This window comes from Cygnus olor, chromosome 11 (genome assembly GCF_009769625.2).
Source record: "Cygnus olor isolate bCygOlo1 chromosome 11, bCygOlo1.pri.v2, whole genome shotgun sequence".
Taxonomy (NCBI): Eukaryota; Metazoa; Chordata; class Aves; order Anseriformes; family Anatidae; genus Cygnus; species Cygnus olor.
Window position 1 is genome coordinate 11,745,822 of NC_049179.1, and position 18,026 is coordinate 11,763,847.

Sequence of the window (18,026 nt, forward strand, 5' to 3'; positions counted from 1 at the left end):
GAAGAGAGATTTGGGGGATGGTGGCTGTAGAGAAAGAAGACTGCTGGCACATGGCGGCTTTCTGTGGCTGTGGCCAGGGCAGTGAACAACTGACACCACAGCAGTGCAGGAAGATGGCGGCGGCCCCTGAGGTGCGCCCTGCTCCCCTCTCCCTGAGGGAAGGTGGTGGTGCTGCCTCGCACTCGGCTGATGTGCTCTGCCCGCTGCTTTTCACGAAAAAAACAACTTTCTTATTATTTTTATTTAATAAAATAATAGTAAAATAATAATAATTATTATTAAATAATAATTAGTATTAAATAATATAAATAATAGATAATATAAAATAATAATATTATTATTTTAAATAATAATAAATATTTAATAAAAATAATAGAGTAGTGAGAGCATTGTAACGGGTTGCCTAGGGAGGTGGTGGAATCACCGTCCCTGGTGGTGTTCAAGGAAAGGTTGGATGTGGTGCTTAGGGACATGGCTTAGTGGGTGATCTTGGTGGTAGCGGGACAGTTGGACCAGATGAACTTGACGGTCTTTTCCAACCTTACTGATTCTATGTGTTTTTTTCCACACACCACGCCTTCGTACACGCCTACCCCTCAGCCCTCACTCCCCAGCCGTTCGCCCGCCATTATTTATTTATTTCCACTCCGCTTCGTGAGGTGCCGCTCGCCCCGCCCACCCCCCGGAAGCCCCACCCGCCCCCGGAAGCCCCACCCACCCCGCGGAGTCCCCGCCCACCCTCCCCGTAGCCCCCACCCACCCCGTTAGTCCCCGCCCCCTCGCGGCGCCCCGCCAATGGGAGCGGCGCGCTGTGCTCCGCCCCTGGTTAAGGCGGCCGGGGCCGGGTTCCGGGCGGCCCCGCGGCGCCATGGCGGAGCCCGGGGCGGACAGCCTGGAGGGCTGGGTGGCCGTGCGCGACACCGCCTTCGCCCCGCCGCAGCCGCCGCCGCGGCTCCGCTTCCTGGTGGGCTGGAACGCCGCGGAGGACGCGTTCGCCGTCACCTGCCACGGCCGGGCGGGGGCGGCGGCGGCGGAGGAGGAGGAGGAGGAGGAAGCCCCGCGGAGCTGGGCCGGGCTCTTCTCGGCGCCGGCCCTGCGCGGCGTCCACCGGCAGCTGGCGGCCGTGTGCCCGCGCCTGGAGCCCGCCTTCCCCGCCCTGCCCCGCTCCGCCGGCGGGCTCTGGGCCGTGCTGTTCCCCGGCGGCGCCCCGGCGCCGGGCGAGGCGGAGGCGCAGGAGCTGTGCCGGGCGCTGGAGCGCTACCTGGGCTGGGCCCTGGAGCTGTGCGGCGGCGGCGTGCTGCTGGACGCCCTCTTCGCCGCCGAGCGGCCCCGCGACGAGGAGTACTTCGAGAGCCTCCGCGAGCTCCGCGGGAGGGCCCTGCGAGGGCACCTGGCCCGGGCCAAGGAGGCCCTGCGGCGGGTACGGGCCCCACGGGGGTGGGAAGGGGGTTGGGACAGCGGGGCCGCCGCTTCCCGGCACGGGGTGGCCCCGAACGGGGCTCGCCGGTGCTCGTACCCCGGTGGTGGAGCCTTGGGGTCGGGCATGGTGCTCAGCTGCAGGAGCCTTGGGTGCTCCAGCTCACGATGGGGTGGTGGGAGGGAGCGAGGGGGTGTCTGTAATGTCGTCCTGCTCCTGGGCCTGCCCGGCGCTCGGCTGAGTGCTTACACAAACAGTTCGGGTGCCCAGGAACCGCTAAGGCGGTGCTCTCAAGTACAGCGTCCTCACTCTGTGCAAGCCCGGCTTTATTAAGTGGGGAATAACCCAGCTCAGCCGGCAGTGAGTGTAAGACATTGGGGGCTTGCTTAAGCTGCAAGTGCTCCAACAAGAACACGTTGCTAAAAATATCCAGCGGTGTTGTGCACTGAGTGGAATGACAACCAGAAGTGAAAGTACAGCCGTGCCATAGCTCTCTAACCTCTTTATGAAGGTGTCAGCCTCTTTGCAGTGATGCCTTTCGCTGGGGGATTCTTGGTCAAGTTCTTCAGTAAAACCAAGCTAAGCTGCTGCCCTATGCCAGATAGGTGTTTTGTGGTCAGAGTTCTTAAGTGCCAAAGTCTGGCCTGACGGTTGTATGAACTAATTGTTAGCCCTTTCTCCTTTTGGTGCCATAAGCTCCTCCTTTCCCAGGAGGTGACTTGTGCATTTCACAAATAATTTCCCTTTGTGCACTATAAACATCCTCCAGGAGCAGCATGACCCTCACTGTTTGCTGGACTAGGGGAACCAGAAAGTGAACCACTGTGTTTCTGTTAGGCGTTGATGCTGTGTGTGTTTGGTAAACTGCTACAGGTGAGCCCTGGGGCTGTGAGCTACTGTGGGCTCCTGGAAATGTGTAAGGGGCCACAGGACTTCTAGGATTATCAGAAATGCTGCAGTTCGTATCCTTTTGTTCCAATGCGCTGGGCCTGGGGAGGGGATGGGCAGGCAGTGCCCTTGGGCTTACTTCCACAGACCTTCCCTGGGAAGGTTGCTCTGCAGCTGGGACTCTTGCTGCTGCGATCTTTCTTACCCAGACCCAGTGGGCAAGAGCAAAGGTGATAGTTTAATACTAGTGCTTTTCAGTTGAGGCACAATCAAGCCCATGTTTCTGAGTCTTTTTTCCCCCACTTTTAGCACCAAACACCCCCTGTTCCCTTCCCGTAAGGAGCCGTAGAGCAAGCAGTGTCCTTTCAGGAAGGTCTGTGTTCCTCAGCAGAGCTCAGCTGTGCTCCTCCAGCTGGCTCACCATGTCACCATGTCCTGGTGTGTAGTGCGCCATGGTCTCTGGCAGCTGCTGTCAAAGAAGGGTTTTTGAAGTTTTGATTGGTGCCAATAAGCACAAGGAATTGAGGGGAAGCTCCCAACTTCATTTTTGTCAAAGGAGCAGATAAAGATCTCAGATGGGGACTGATGTGTCAGAGAGTCATTCACTGGAAGAATTACAGGTTACGAAGTAATATTGCTAGGACTGAGATTAGAGAAAGCTATCACAAATTGTGCAAATGATAAAGGAACTTAACTGCAGGTTATATCAGGAGCAGGAATCTGGTTCTGAATTATTATTTTTAGATGGCAGTCTGGTGTTTCCATTGCCAAATATGAAATTTGGGATCCAGAAACTCATTAGCAGGCATCCAGTAATTGTGGAAGAGATGCAAAAACTTTCCTTGTCCTTCCAGTCCTCAGAATTCCCATTTACCACTCATGTTTCCAAAAAGCAGTGACCAAGTCACCTGCACGCAGCTACTGGAATTCCTGACGTGCCTGATGTTCCTTGCAGTCTCCTAATGCAATATGCAGCAATTAGCGCCCTTAGGAGTGTGGTGTTAATGATATTTCCTGCTGGGGGTGGCTACTGACTGCCTGGCTTGCTGGGAAGCCTTGCCTATTCCATCCAGAGATAAACAGCAGGTTCTTTCCACCGAAGCTCGTCAGCAGTCAGCACACACAAATGCAAACCAGCCAACTCTTATTTACCTTTTATCCCCCTAGGTTCTCCAGCAGCATAAAAGTGCTGACACAATGGTGGCTTTGATGAAGGTTTATGAAGAAGAAGACGAAGCTTATCAGGATTTGGTAACCATGGCAACGCAGTTCTACCAGTATTTGCTGCAGCCCTTCAGAGATATGCGAGAACTGGCGACACTGTACAAACTGGAAATCCTGGTGGGTCTGCCCTTATCAAGTGAAAGGTCAAGTTACATAGCGGGGCATCGGCTGCTCTTGGAGCAGTTTAGGCTCAAATTACTTAAAATTCTCTAGTTTTGTCTTCACCTACTTCCCCCCCCCCCCCCTTCTGCAAATCCACCAAACATGACAGAGAAATTCAGAGTTAGGGTAGAACCACTCTCAGGAGATCTCAGAGTCTGTGGTATTGGCTTGAATAGAAATGCAACCATATTCCACCAGCGTTCCCCTTCCCTACGTTTTGAGGACTTTAAAGGAAAACTTCCCCACCTGTCTGTGGGTTATTCTTTGGTGAGCTGAATTTACAGAGATATAAGTAGCCTTCGTTCAGTGGGATTAGTTTGTGACATTGAGAATGCCATCCCCCCAGTGCTGGGACACCACGTTACCTCAGCTGTGGAGTAGAACAGAAGGCAGGGGAGACCTTACCACCCAAAGCAGTTCTCGATTGCTGCTACAGCCTATTAGAAGTACAGACTCAGACTTACCACTTTGTTAATTTAATTTTATGTGCATCTTAAACTGGAAACACTTACTGAAAGTTATGATATCCCTGGAAAAGAGTGCCATCTACTATTTTGATTTTTCCTTAAATGGTCTGTTCAAATTTAAATGAGCTGTTAATGTTCCAGAAAAGAGCTGAACTGTTGTAAGTATGCTGTAAAATGAAAATCGGAATGGATGAAACACAAAGTTGGCTTCTATATAAATAATTCAAAGGGGTGCTTAGGCTCATGAAATCTAGATTTTTAAAAAAAGAAGGATTTGAATACTAGGCTTGTACCCATGTGCTCTCTTTGGACTTGAAAATACTCTGTTTCTTTTCTTTATCCCTGTTCCCATGTGAAAGTCTGCCAAGCTGGAGAAACCTGACAGTGCGAAGTGCTGTCAACACGTGGGGGAAAAATAGAAGAGAACATTGCACGTAGAAGAGTGTTTCTGGGTTACTTTTAGTAACAACTAAAACACTTCTGTTGGTCGTGATTTTTAAGATGGTAGTTTAAAAATATTTTAAGAAGTATTTTTCTTAAATAACCCAATTCACTAATCGAAAGTGAATGTTAAAGTCATGATTAGGGAGCAAAGGTTCTGAGTTAACCAGAGAATGAGGAACAGGGTAATGCACAAGCATGAGCAGTGATTCACTTTGTGGCAGGTGAGGAGAAGGTCATGTTTGCCACTGAGCTGTGCCTTGCTTGAATTGTCTGTCAGCGCAGCATAATGTGGGCTGCACCACTATGGTAACCAGCTGATAACTGAGAATTCTGTCTCCTTGCAGAAATCTTTGCAGTATGATAATTTGGGGCCTAAAAGAGTAGCAGCTTTGCAGAAAGATGCTGAAGAATGGACTAAGCGAGCTGAGAATGCTGTGTGCTCCATTCAGGATATAACTGTGAACTACTTCAAGGAAACTGTAAAGGCTCTGGCAGGTAATCAGAATGATTTACACAAAAGGTTTCCTAAATACTTGATCTAGGGTACTGGTAGCTCCTCTTAGCACCTTTACTAGTCTCCCTTGGCAGATCCCTGATGTTAGGGTGAGTGTCCAGTTTAATAAAGAAACATTTTATTCACCTAAGATTTACATCATTTAACCAATTTGATTTACACTTTGCGTTTTGCTTTCACACAAACATTATCAAGGACTGAGACTTAACAGCTGCAAATCTCTAAACAAAAAACACGCATGCTTTTAACCCTTGGTGTACAAGCATCAAGGATTTCAGTGTGTTAACTGAGTAGATCACTGTGTAACTCTTACGGCATATCTGTGCTACAATGAAACATTTTGCTTACATATACAAAATCATAAATTTAATGTTTTATTCTTGTAATTTCTAAAGGAGATTCAGAAATTGTTTAGCAGTATCAGCACTTTTACTATAGCAGCTCTAGTAGAAATGCGCTAGTGTTATTAGTTTACTGCATTTCTCTCATCTTATTTCAATGTTTTAATGTGCAGCAATGCAGAAACAGATGGAACAAGATCAGGAAAGATTTGGTAAAGCCACCTGGGCATCAGCTTTGCCACGACTAGAAAACCTGAAATGTATGTTAGCTAAAGAAACCCTTCAGCATCTGAGGGCAAGAGAACTATGCGTGAAACAGAAGAGAGCTGCCATTCAGAAAAATGTAAGACCCTGCAAAGCCTCCCTTTCTGTCAACGTTTTTTGAAAGGCTGATCAAAATCTACCAAAGAGGTCATGGGGAGACTTTCAAACTCCTTGTCTATGAAACAGCTGAGAAAGGCCTCTTTCAGCAAAGCACCTGCATTCTATGCGTAGTATTTTACAGGGTTGCAGAGCTGACCCAAATATGCGTAAATACTTCAAAATTAAAACCATAATAACCTAGTGTTTCTGCACAGTTTAGGGAAAAAAATAATTTAACAAGCAAACAGCTTGAACTAGATGGTTTTCAGCATGGTTTTAAGTTATGAAAAAATGCTTGTTTCCAGTTTTTTTTAAATTGCTCCTGCACACATGAAGACATTTAGGAAAGGTTAAGATAAACGATTACATTTCAAGTATCATGTTAGCATTTATGGCACTAACCTTTAAAATTGTTAGTTCTAGGGAGATAAAGAGCAGCTATTATCTTCAGTGGACACTTCAAAATTGAGATATTTACTTAATTTTAATTTTCTGATTTTTCCTATTTGATGCTATCTAACTGCTGCTAGAAATACCTGATTTTTATTTTCCAAGAGTAGTAGTAACGTTATTTGTGCAGGTTATAATGAAGTCTTTTGTGGTAGACTTCAGGTAAAATTGCAACTTTAGGCTAATGAGACTCTGCTCCTTGGAGTTCTGCTCCAATCCTTTTCTAATGTTATGTTATTTCCCTACCAAAGCACCTAAGCAGCTACCAGTTAGGCCAGGCTCTGCGCAGATACTTGGGCATCTGTGTAGATTAACTCGTGCTTGTTTCCCATGTGCTTATTTTGTTATTAATGCTTTTTATTTTCTATTTGGGGCTGTACAGATGGAGAACCTTGATGAAAAAGAAGAGAATCTAACTGTGGTGGAGGAGCTAGAAATACATTATTATGAAACCCAACTAGAATTATATAATGTACAGCTTGAGGTATTGAAACATGAAGAGATGCTGCTCATTGTACAGTTGGATGCTTTAAGGAGGCAGATCAAAGGTAAGACTAAAGAAATACTTAAGGACATATCCAAAACACAGGAGTGGTGGTATGACAGCTCTGTCTTTGTATAATATATTAAAAAAAAATATATTTTTTTCTTACTTAAGTCTCACTAGTAGAAAGCATCACTGGAAAACATAGGTGCTGTAGCATCTGTTATTTGGCCTTCTGACACTTAATTGATAACACAAGTTTTCAAAAAGAAAGCTGTACTGATAGCTCATCTTGACAGCAGCTGTGATAAATGCATGCGCTCACTGGTTTGGCATGTGGAGTAACTTCCATTGCAAATGTTTACTGATCATGTATTTACAGAATCTTTGTATAGAAACTGTGGAAATTGTGACCTGCTGTAATGGGTCCTGATTTCTTCACAAATCTGTTGTAATTTCACACGTAGAAATGGCAAAATACTTCTGTAATGACAAAAAGAAGTGATTATAGCTAGATGCTACTTGAGTGCTGTTTATATTCCGTTTAAGTGTCTGTTCATAACGTATTTATGACAAAAATAGGCATCAGTCTTGTTTATGTTTATTCTTGCTCTATGAATTCTCTATTACTGTGTACGCCCTGAGGTAAACATCACTCCTGCTTGTTGCATAATTAAAACCTGGTAAATAATAAAATAAGTCACCCAGTGTTGATTAGAACAGTCTGGAGTTTTCCAGGAAAACTCCAGTCAGTGAAGGTAGGAGTTAACGCACAGAGACATTTGAAAGAGGAAGCTAAATAACAACAAATGCTAACATCATAAATTTGATCCTGCGAAGCACCCCTGTGAGTAACATGACGTGTTTGCGTAAGACTTTGAAGGACCAAGCTCGGTTCTGGAGCATTACACTTTCTAATAACTAACTCACTGCCTTCAGTGGCTTTTAAAATGTCATTAGTTCTTTAAATGTTTAAATAACTGTGGCAATTTTTGGGTTTTTAAAAAAATGCCAAATGCCTTTCTAGAGAAACAGGATGAAGTTGTTTACTATGATACATGTGAAAATCCTGAGGAGCTCAAGGTCATTGAACAGACAATGGAACAACATTACGCTAACTTGTCAGAAATGACGATGCTGAGGCAGAAGATTAAGCAGTTGGAGACAAAGCGTGGGACTGTCTGTGCGAGGAGAGCCTACCTCAGGAACAAAAAAGTAAATGCAGTCCTGGAGATGTGCATTTTCTGTAGCTGATGTCATGAGTGTTGACTCACGAGGGATGGACAGGAATCAACAAGGGTTTGGGTGGAGCGTACAAGATGATACGTGATGTGGTGCCAAGGCCTCCTAAACAGAAAGAGGGGCAATGTGATTTTAAGCCAACTTTACTCTCCACTGTGTGGTGCAAGTGCCTCTCAAGTATATTGAGAGCACAGACTTACGTGGGTGACCCAGGAGGTGTTCCCCTATGAGCTGAACCTCATGCAGAGCCCTGCTGTGGCCAGCTGGAGCTTTGCCCTGGTAGCCTTTCACAAAGCAGTTGCAGCACAGGAGAAAACCTGGCCTGCAATGAAGGAGGCTGCACTGACAGAACAACCCACACAGTGATGCTTATATTACCTTTGAATGGGAGGGAAGGGGAGATCTGACTACTGCAATTCTCCCTCCAGCCTCTCAGTTCTGTGCAAAAGGCATTTTTTTCCCTTTTTTCCTATTTGAAGCAGAACAGTAGGAAGACACAAGTTGAGATCACAGTTGACTCTCATGAACCTTCCCAGTGAGCTGGACTTACCTTATACCTGCACAGTTTTGCTGAGGCAGAGAGCAGAGTTTAAGCTCAAGTCTGTCTGGCCATTTGCCCCTTGCTAGCCCGGACAAAATGGGAATGACACTGGAAATGCTTTGTGAATGATCATTGTCTCTTGCTTGCAACTGCTTCCTTGGCAGACACTTCCTTTGCTTCTGTTTTCATTCACTTAATTGCTGTCTGTTGGTTACATAACACTACAGCCGAATGCCAGATGATTTGCAAATGCTTACACAGCCATGTGGATAATTCCCCTCTGTACAGTGACAAATAGCGACTCCTGGAGAAAATCCTGAAGCCTGCAGTTTCTCTGAGGCACTTTGTTACTGACAAAACGTACCCCTGTTAGGCATTTGTCGTGCTTCACATACCTTTGCTTCCCTCACCTTCGTACGTAGGAGCTATGGCAGATAACGGACAGAGGGAAAGTAGCCCTGTATTTGTGCAGTGCCCTTCTAACTTCCTTCTTGCCTTCTTTCTCATGTCTTAGTGCCCCATTCCTCTAGGTGGTACTTGGGTGAAATTTCTTCAGTTTGTTGCTGCCTTTTTTTTTTAGTCTAAATGTAAGACAGAGGGATCTGTTAAGATCTGCGTATACTCCATCTGGAGCATGAATAACCCTCTCGTTAGTTAGGATAAAAAAAATCTCATTGGCTTTAGCCATGAAGGAGTCCTGCGTAAATCACCTTCAGGGTCTCACATCTGCCACCTGTTGAGCTTAGCCATCCTTCATGGCACAGCCAAGCACTTGGCATTGGTCATCGTTAGTGGCTTGTGCATGGGAGTTAGTGGCACAGATGGCACACGGTGAACGTGAACTGACCAAGCACTGCATGAATTTTGCTGTTCTGCCAGGATCAATGTGAAGCGAACCATCGACAGAGACTGCAACAGGCAGAAGAGAGCAAGAAACGCTTCCTGCAGCATCACAGCATACAGATAGTGAGTACTAAATAGCAGCCTTGGAGGACCTGGCAGCTGCTTGTTTTCACACGTAAATGTTCACTTACTTGTGTTTTAATGCAGAAAAGAGACAAGCAAAAAGAAGAGGAGAAAAAGAAAAAAGCTTGGATAAGCCAGGAACGTCAGAAAACACTGGAGAGGCTGAAGACATTCAGGGAGGTAAGTAATACAAACTGCAGTAGTCCTAAATGGTGTCAGAACACATCAGAAAGTAGCCATTGCTCACAAGTGAGCATGATCCAAATCGGAGACCACTGTTTGGGTAGCCTGAAAGGATTGCCTGTAATGAGGATTCAGTCCACTAAGGAAGTAGTGGACAGACTAGTGCAGAGCCTGCTGCAAAGAATAGAAATGAGGAAATGACTTTGAAAGAAATACCTTTATGTTCTTTTAAATGTGGTCAGTGTTCAGTGTTTTCCTTGAGTGGTACAGGTTTGTGCTCTGTGGCTTTTTGTCTCTTTGGGGATGCTGTTTTGGCCAAGCCAATGGAGATGTGACTCTGCTTTACAATTTGTTCTTTTTTTTAGAAGTGTCCAGCTCATGTTGTGCTGAAAACATCTTGTCCACAACCTCTCAGTCACGGGTTGCCACGAAGTGTCACCCAACGGGCTGCAGTACCGTGCCCTCCACCTTCATCAAGAACAAGGCCAGCACCAGAGCAGCCAAAGAGCTTGCTGATAGTAGAAACCAAAGCATCAGAAGCTCCACAGGAGAATATCCCAGCAGATATACCTGTCCAGATTCTTGTTACTGCTGGTGAATCAAAGCAACAAAAGGACAATGAAGAGTTGGTGGTCTCTCCATCCTCCCCTCCACCACCGCCATGTCTACCACCTCCGCCCCCACCTCCTCCCTTACCTCTCCATTTAAAGACACGATCTCCAGTAGAGGACAAGCCACTTCCCCTTAGAGCTGATGGCCCTGCAGGAAGCTCTGCACTGCACAAACAGGATGACTCATCCATGAGGTCTATAAATAATTGCATAGGTAAGTAGGCTCACGTTGACTGGTGTTTTTCATTTTTCATTGTTTGTATTTTTCAGTTTTCCCTCCCTCTGTTTCTGGCCAGTAGTAGTGTGCACTCTCACTCAAGAGAATGGAGCCCTGAGAAAGCTTTGATTGAGACCACATACAATAACACTGACTGTTACTCAGGACCCTGAATGAGTAACTGATTCGTTGATCCAGTTTGATGTGCTTCACCAGGGTCCTGACTTCCGGAGCGTGTCACTCAGTGTTTTTGGGAAATGCTGTCAAGTTGGACATTCTGGTCAATCTTTTACCCTGTTTGAACTTGAATTTCTGCTGTAATCTGACATCTGTAAAGTACAGCCTTACAAGTTAGATTAAGTCATGCTTAATGACAGCACTACCAGTTCTGAGGAGATCTTAATTCAAGACCTGTATTTCTCATGATCCCACTGGTGTAGTAGGTAGAAAGGTGTCAGAGGAAATTCCAAGGGGAGAGGGGATTTGTGTTACTCGTGCTGATGAGAAGCAGTCTTTATTACCAGACTTACTCTTGCCACAATTTTCCAGCAGTTGAAATGAATGTGTCATTTTGATGGTGGATTAATCACCTGTCCAGTGAGAAGACTACTGTGGGTAAATCTGTGGTTGTGCTAAGGCTATTCTTTAGTGTTTGTGATTTCCGTACTACAGAGCTAGCAGCTGGGCTGCTTGCATTTCTAAGGTATGCACAGCCTGTGTCCATTTATGGTTTGCTTTGTTTCTAAATAAAGGTTTCTTAAGAGAATTCATGCAGAATTCAGCCAGGATTTGAAAGGCAGATGGATAGCTTTGGCATACTTGCATTCCTAGGGCAAAAATTCTGCTCTGTTACACCTCTGCTTTGTTAGTAAGATCCTGCAGGTATAATTGAAGGCTGAACTCTGCAATTGAAACGCAGTAGTTTGAATGAGAATAGAGTTCAGCAGCCTCTCAAGGCTGCACTGGTTACATCCTGCTAACAGGCTTATTTTTGCCTCTAAAGCAAGCAGATATTCTTACTATGTCAGGCAGATTGATCTAAGTTGGAAGGCAGCAATTTTTTATTGTCATTTTTCACAGTAGAGCTTATACTAGACTGAAGCAGGTCTTTAAATGTAGTACATTCCTTTTCAGACTGTTCACAATACATCTAAGCAGCCTTTGTATCCCCTCAGTTAAAAGGCAAACCACAGGCAGAAACAACGAGGAAAGTTCAGCATTTTTAGTTCTTCCAAGGTGTGAGGAAGTACAAGCAGTTGAAGGGCTGAGATGCAGTCAGGTTACCATGACAAACCACTGTGCATCCAGTGGATCAGTGTGTTAGCTTCAGGCTGAGAGGTCCATGGGATTACTGTACCACAGAAGCTCATAAAAACCTTTGATGAGCAACAGGAGTTGTACACCAGAGTATTCTGACTGCTACTGGAACAGCCTTGATAGTAGCTAATATTTACTACCACTCACAGCCTAGCATTGATGTTTCATTAATTTTAGATAAGAAAAATACTTTTTTGCTCATTGGAGAGATCCAATAAGTTGCATACACATTTTATGAAGAAAAACAGCATGTTAATTGGTGTAGTAGTAATTGATAAATTATTGCCATAAGAACATACTGCAACAGCTTTGTGAACACATTGTGTTATATATTGGCTACTCTTGTCTTTGCACATGAAAAGCCAGGAGAGGTTCATATTCTGGTGCTGAAAATAGTCTCTAATGTATTATCATACTTCCCAAAGGCAGTGTCTCTTATTACTTGTTAGTCTGACTACTCTCTTACCGTGCAGCCCATTCAATTAATAGGTTTAAGACTTAACTTACTGGAAGGCTTTTCAAGACAACTTTGCGCATCTTTGTTTGATCCTTTTCTGGCATATCTATCACTCTGAAGGTACCACAGAATTCAGCAGAATGTTTTATTTTCAGTGCTTGATGTTAATCTCATAACCCTCTGCGCACTGCGCATGACAAAAATACTTTCAGCTGTGAAGCACAGATGGTCTGGACCTGTGGCTGTAGGAGTCGACTGCTGTCCAGGGAAACTGCCTTCCCTGTCTGACAGTCTGATGCTGGCAACAAAGAATCCAACAACAGGAGTAAACCACAAATTACACCATGTATTAAGAGACCAAGTAGAAGCTTTCTTAATGTGATGTTCTTTACGGTATGAAGTTCAGAAACATAGCCTGAGATTTAAATCATGTTGTAAAACAGGAATTATTTTTTAAGTCCATACAGAAAAAGAGCTGCCTGCCTGCTTAGGGCCTGATCTAGCTCCTACTGACTGACTTCAGTGGTGTAGTTTGAAGCTCTTCTACTCAGATCTTTTCATTTTTCTCTTGACTGAGCAAAAATGCAATTGACAGACTCAGCAGGCATCTGAGCAAACTAGTAGGAATGGTAGATTGTTTCTAATACAAAGTACAAGAGATTTTTTGGTTCAGTAATTTTTTTTGAAAGCCCATAAATTTACGACGAAAAAGAAGCATTCTCGTTTGTATGTGATTCTTCGTTAGTGCACAACCTTGTATTATGTTGAAGAGGTGCTGGATTCTCAGTTCAAAATACAAAGGTTCAACTCCTCAGCTCCAGAGCTTGGCATTGCGGAAGCTTGTAAGAGTCTGTGCCAGAACGGACCATTCTTTTTCCTTTCTGTAGTAAAGATGAGAGGAATAACCCTGAGCACATCGGTAGGGTTCTTTACCTCTTAAGCGTGGTTATTTTGATCTTTCTTCTGGTAACATTACACTTATCTGTTGCAGGTACAATGGATGAGGTTTTGGCTTCTCTAAAACGTGGTGAAGTTCACCTTCGCAAAGTGGAACGGTCAAATCCGTATGCCTCTGTGAAAGACAGCATCCTCTCTGCCATACGGCAGGGAGTTAAACTAAGAAAAGTGAATCGAGATACTGAGAAAGATGTCAGTAACGGATCCTCTAATGATCTGGAGAGAAGCATTAAGGCAGCCATCCAGAGAATTAAGAAAATGTCTGCTGATTCTGAAGAAGAGGAAAACGATCAGAATAATGGAGAATGGGACAGCTAACCAATTTAAAGTAACAGACTACTGACTGAAACAGAGTATTGGTCTCATTTTGCACACTATAGAAGAATGTATCTTTCAAAATGAAAGAAGTGTGATTGTGTGCGTATGTGTTCTCATGGTGCAAAATTTTCTGTAGAGTAAAAGGATCCTGATGGTTTTCTACAGGAACTACAGATTCTTATTTTTGCATGAGATATCATACTCCAAATTATGCTTGCAAGATTCTTACTTTTGCATGAGATATATTCCAAAATACATTTGCATTATTTGATATTTCTGGCTCAAGTATGTAGGATTTTCACCGCATCAGAAGACAGCTAAAATACTAGAGTAAAACATACATTATTTAGCTTGTTACTACATTGTAGGTTACACAAAACTCTTCAGGAATGAAACTGAAAATCTATTTTGTCATATAAAAGTATAACACAACATGTGATGGTAAAGGCAGACCAGAACACTTAGCATAATTCAGAATTTTTCATTCCTACCTCTTTTGCCCAGAAATTTATTTAAAATGTTGCTTGTCTAACACAGTTCACTCAAATAACTACATTGGATGCTCCACTCATGGTCATGTTGTAAAATGTGTGCTTACAAAGGAGCTTAGCAGTGTTGAATGGGTTAATTACTATCAAGTTTGAGATAAAAACTACTGTAGTAATTACTGAAAAGTTTGATTTTTAGCCAGAAGCTTAAATGTAGTGTTTCTAGATGCAAAGTGTTTTGCATACGTTTGCAGCTGCAATGAACTGTTGGTGTGGGAGAAGGCCAAAATATTGTATATAATATTGTCTTGGATGTAGTCCTGTAAAACAGAGCTGCATTTCTCCACTGAGAATGTCAATACATGTTTATAGCTACTCTGAATTTAAATTACCTGATAGCCTTGTAAATGACAGTTATTTGTATTGTGCCTGGAACCTGACTATTTAAAAATTCAACCACATTTCATTTAAAGACTCTATTTTGGGTAATTAGTTACAAAAATTATTCACAATTTCTTTTGGAATTTATACTGACCCTTAATAAAAATATATCCTGACAGAAGTGGATTCAGTGTGCTCTCATTTTCAGATTCTGCTGTGACATAAAATTCACTTGCACTATAGTACTCTGGATTTTGATAATGTCAACTGTACAGCAGCCATGTTGTTATGCTAATGGCATATGTAAATGCCCTTGTTTTCTGAAATATGAAATATAAATCAATAGCAAGTTTGCAAATATGGTGCCTTATCCCTGTTTTACTGTAAATGGATCTATTTAATTAGTAAATGCAGCAATTTTCGTGACAGGAGCAACAGGTGGGGATTCATTTTTTACCATTTTGTCACCTGCTTTTTTGGGAGTGAGATTTTTTTTTCTGTCCACTAACACCAAACCAAGCAGACAAAAGTGACAGCAGAAGCACAGGCCCATGCTTTATCAGCACGAGACACCTCTGATGTAATGCCTGCAGAGGGGAGCTGGTGCGCACAGGGCCACCGAGTGCCAAGGCCAAGCTCAGCTGGGTGTGAGGCCTCACTGAGCTGGGGAGGGGCAGGGGTATTTTATGGCACAGAATTCAGCATCCCATGTGCTGAATTTCTCACATAGAACAGGACTGAGGACAAAATCTCATCCTTCAGTAGGATGAAGCTGAGCAAAAACTTATTGCGAACATAGAGAGCTCTTCCTCAAGGTTACATGAGATACAGGCTCTTGAGCTTCATGTTTTGAGGTGTGGTTGTGGAAAGGGTGAACTGAAGAAAGGGACAAAACAAAATAGAACGACGTATATCTTTCCAAATCTGCTGTGTTTTCAGCAAGCCCTGAGGCCTGTTCCTGGTGTTGCTGCCACACTGCAGCCCATAGGATGATTGTGCCCTGCAGCCATGCGTGCGTTTGCTGCTGTGAGGCTCGGTTTGTTCCACAGGGCCAAGCCACAGCAGCTTTTCTTTGAGATGCCCCAATATAAGAGGACCAAAAAAGGTTCCTTATTGAAGTACTTTCAGATTTATCTTCTGGCTCTCTGTGACTGTGATGTGTACCGTGCTGCTGGCACCGGGCTATTTGCATCATGCAGGGACAAAAAAGTGGAGAAAGTGGGGTGGCTGCTTGGCTCTGTGACGAGCTGCTCTGCCAGACAGGATTAATATTAATCTGCAGAACTGCTGTGACAGCTCTTGAAATGTAATACCTTTCTTAAAGCATCTCCTCCGGGGCTAGTAAATGGACCCTCTCAGTGGGAATAGTCTGCCCTGACTGTCCATCTGTTAAACCTGAGAAATGCAGCTGTCTGTCTTTAAAGGGTTAATAGTGCACAGAACTGCTGTAGCCCAGCAAGGAGGCAAAGAGTTGGTTCCTACAAATCAGTCAGTGTCCCGGCAGCTTGTGAGCTCTCAAACTAGACATGGGCAGGCCAGGCAGCTGCTGGCGGTATTTTTAGGGAGGTTTAAAGTTAATGTATTCAAAGACTATTTGGTCTGATGGAGAGAGTTTCCCTTTGACAGCTAGTGCTTTGATCGCAGCATGAGCAGGATCGCACGCAGCCGGCACCCAGCGCCTCTGAAGCTCCTCCTCACGATGCTCCTCTGTGAAGAAGCCGCCAGCAGGACACAGGGCTGATTCTTGGGCTGGGTACGGACTCTTTTCTTCTGCAAAATGATACTGCATTAGGTGAGTCAGGGCTGAATGTGGACACCCCAAAGTGATCCAGAGGCTGATCTAATGGGGTCTTAAGGAAGGATGTCACTTGGTTCGTGCATGCAGTCTCAGCTCAAAGAGCCTCCTTGGACTCATTTAATACCATTTGGCAATTGATACTGATGTATGTAATGTGCTTCACCCAATGTTAAAGACCCCAAGGACTCCCCCCATTCAGACCATGCACTCCTCCTTCCTGCACCTGATTTCTAAACTGTGCTGCTGGCAGAGGCCGGGGAGCAGCCTGTGTGCCCATGCCCTCACGGCTCTGAATGGCCCGAGGGCTGCAGCCGGGTTGATGGTATTGAGCAATGTCTGCCGGCTCGGTGTCACTTCTCCAACCCATAACTGAGCAACTCCAAGGCTTCACTGCCTTATGGAAGGCTCCGACAGGGCGTGGTTGTTGAACTTATCTGCTTCTTTAGCCTGTTTTAAGACTGATCATTGCAAGCAGAACAAGAGGGCCATACTGTGCCTGACAGCTGCAGCCACTTGCCTTTCTCTGCCTTCTTGTTAAAACAGCTGGACAAAGGCTGAAATCCCATTGCTGGTGCTGCTGCTGCTGGTCTCCTGCTGCCCCTCATGCCCCAGAAACCCCTTCGCCCACTTCCAGTCACTTCTTTTATCCCTTAAAATGAGAAAATGCAGATATATGTCAGGACACCTGGAGCAAGAAGAACAAAGCTGATCAGTATGAAAGCGTTCATTAGGAAAACAAAAAGATGAAAAATGCTTCTTGCTGCTGTCCTTTTTTACAGGGAAGAGGTGGGTAGATAAGTGTGCACCCTTTGAGAAAAATGAGATTTGAGGTTATGCATGCTTTCAATTGAAAAGCATTTTTAATCCCCAAACTTCCTGTTTGCATCAGAGAGAACAGTTGCACACTGCATGCCATAATAACGTGGTATTGTGAGAAAGAGGAATGCATCATTTCAATTAAATCCACAGCGATGATAAAAGGTGAATGGTATTGAAGGCATCTTTTAATAAAAGCCACGGCAGAGCCTGGCAGTGGAAGCAGCTCAGAACAATATGTGACCGAATCCCTGTGGAGGGAGCACACACTGGAAGCTGCTCCAGAACATGGCATTTTTTTTCCTGGTGAAAAAAGCGTGTGATTTTCATTCTCAGCATGTCATGCTAAGCTGAAAGCAAGAAGCAGCAGAATTAAATCTGGTCAGGTAGCAGTGACATTAACAGCTCAGCTACTAGTGAAAATGCTGTGTAAAACAAGCCATCCTTAGCAAGCCATTGCTCTAGCATTAAAAATGATTCACCAAGTGCTCAGAAAATATATTTAACCACAATCTACCCTTGCTTATTTTCCATCGGACACCCCTTCCTGCCCCAGCTCCCCAGCCCCTTCTCAAGCTCCCCTCTGATTATCTCCCAAGCAAATCCTCCAGGTTTATCTACCACAGTTTTGGGGCTTCATCCTCTGGCTTCAACCCTTGGCTGGGGGTGATGGCACCTCCCAGAGGACCAGCACATCTCCAGCAAAGAGCAGAGGACATGGGCAAAAAACAGCCTGGGCAGGGGGCTGCAGGTGAGCGCAGCCAGCCCCGAACAAGTGCATTCCAATGGAAAAGGGAGCAGCGAGCCACAGCAAAACACAGAACTGCCCTGCTGATAGCCAAAGGATGTGGAGTGTGGGGAAATGCTCTTGCATGGCTTTTGTTTTGGTGGTGAACAGCGCGTTATCCCGAAACCAGGGAAGTGCAGATTTCCACCATCCCCTCCCTCCCGGCTGGGCTGCAGCTGGGAAAACGCACTCA

General features: G+C 44.7%; 1 protein-coding gene across 1 annotated transcript; it reads left to right on the forward strand.

The window, feature by feature from the left end:
• The first annotated feature begins 843 nt into the window (after positions 1 to 843).
• On the forward strand, positions 844 to 14,604 carry WHAMM (WASP homolog associated with actin, golgi membranes and microtubules). Its single transcript, XM_040569387.1, has 10 exons — positions 844 to 1,420; positions 3,473 to 3,646; positions 4,947 to 5,097; positions 5,631 to 5,800; positions 6,653 to 6,818; positions 7,782 to 7,969; positions 9,417 to 9,503; positions 9,588 to 9,683; positions 10,052 to 10,511; positions 13,280 to 14,604. Exons 1-10 carry the CDS (start codon positions 869 to 871, stop codon positions 13,561 to 13,563), a joined length of 2,328 nt encoding a protein of 775 aa, XP_040425321.1. The 5' UTR covers positions 844 to 868; the 3' UTR covers positions 13,564 to 14,604.
• The last annotated feature ends 3,422 nt before the right edge of the window (positions 14,605 to 18,026 follow it).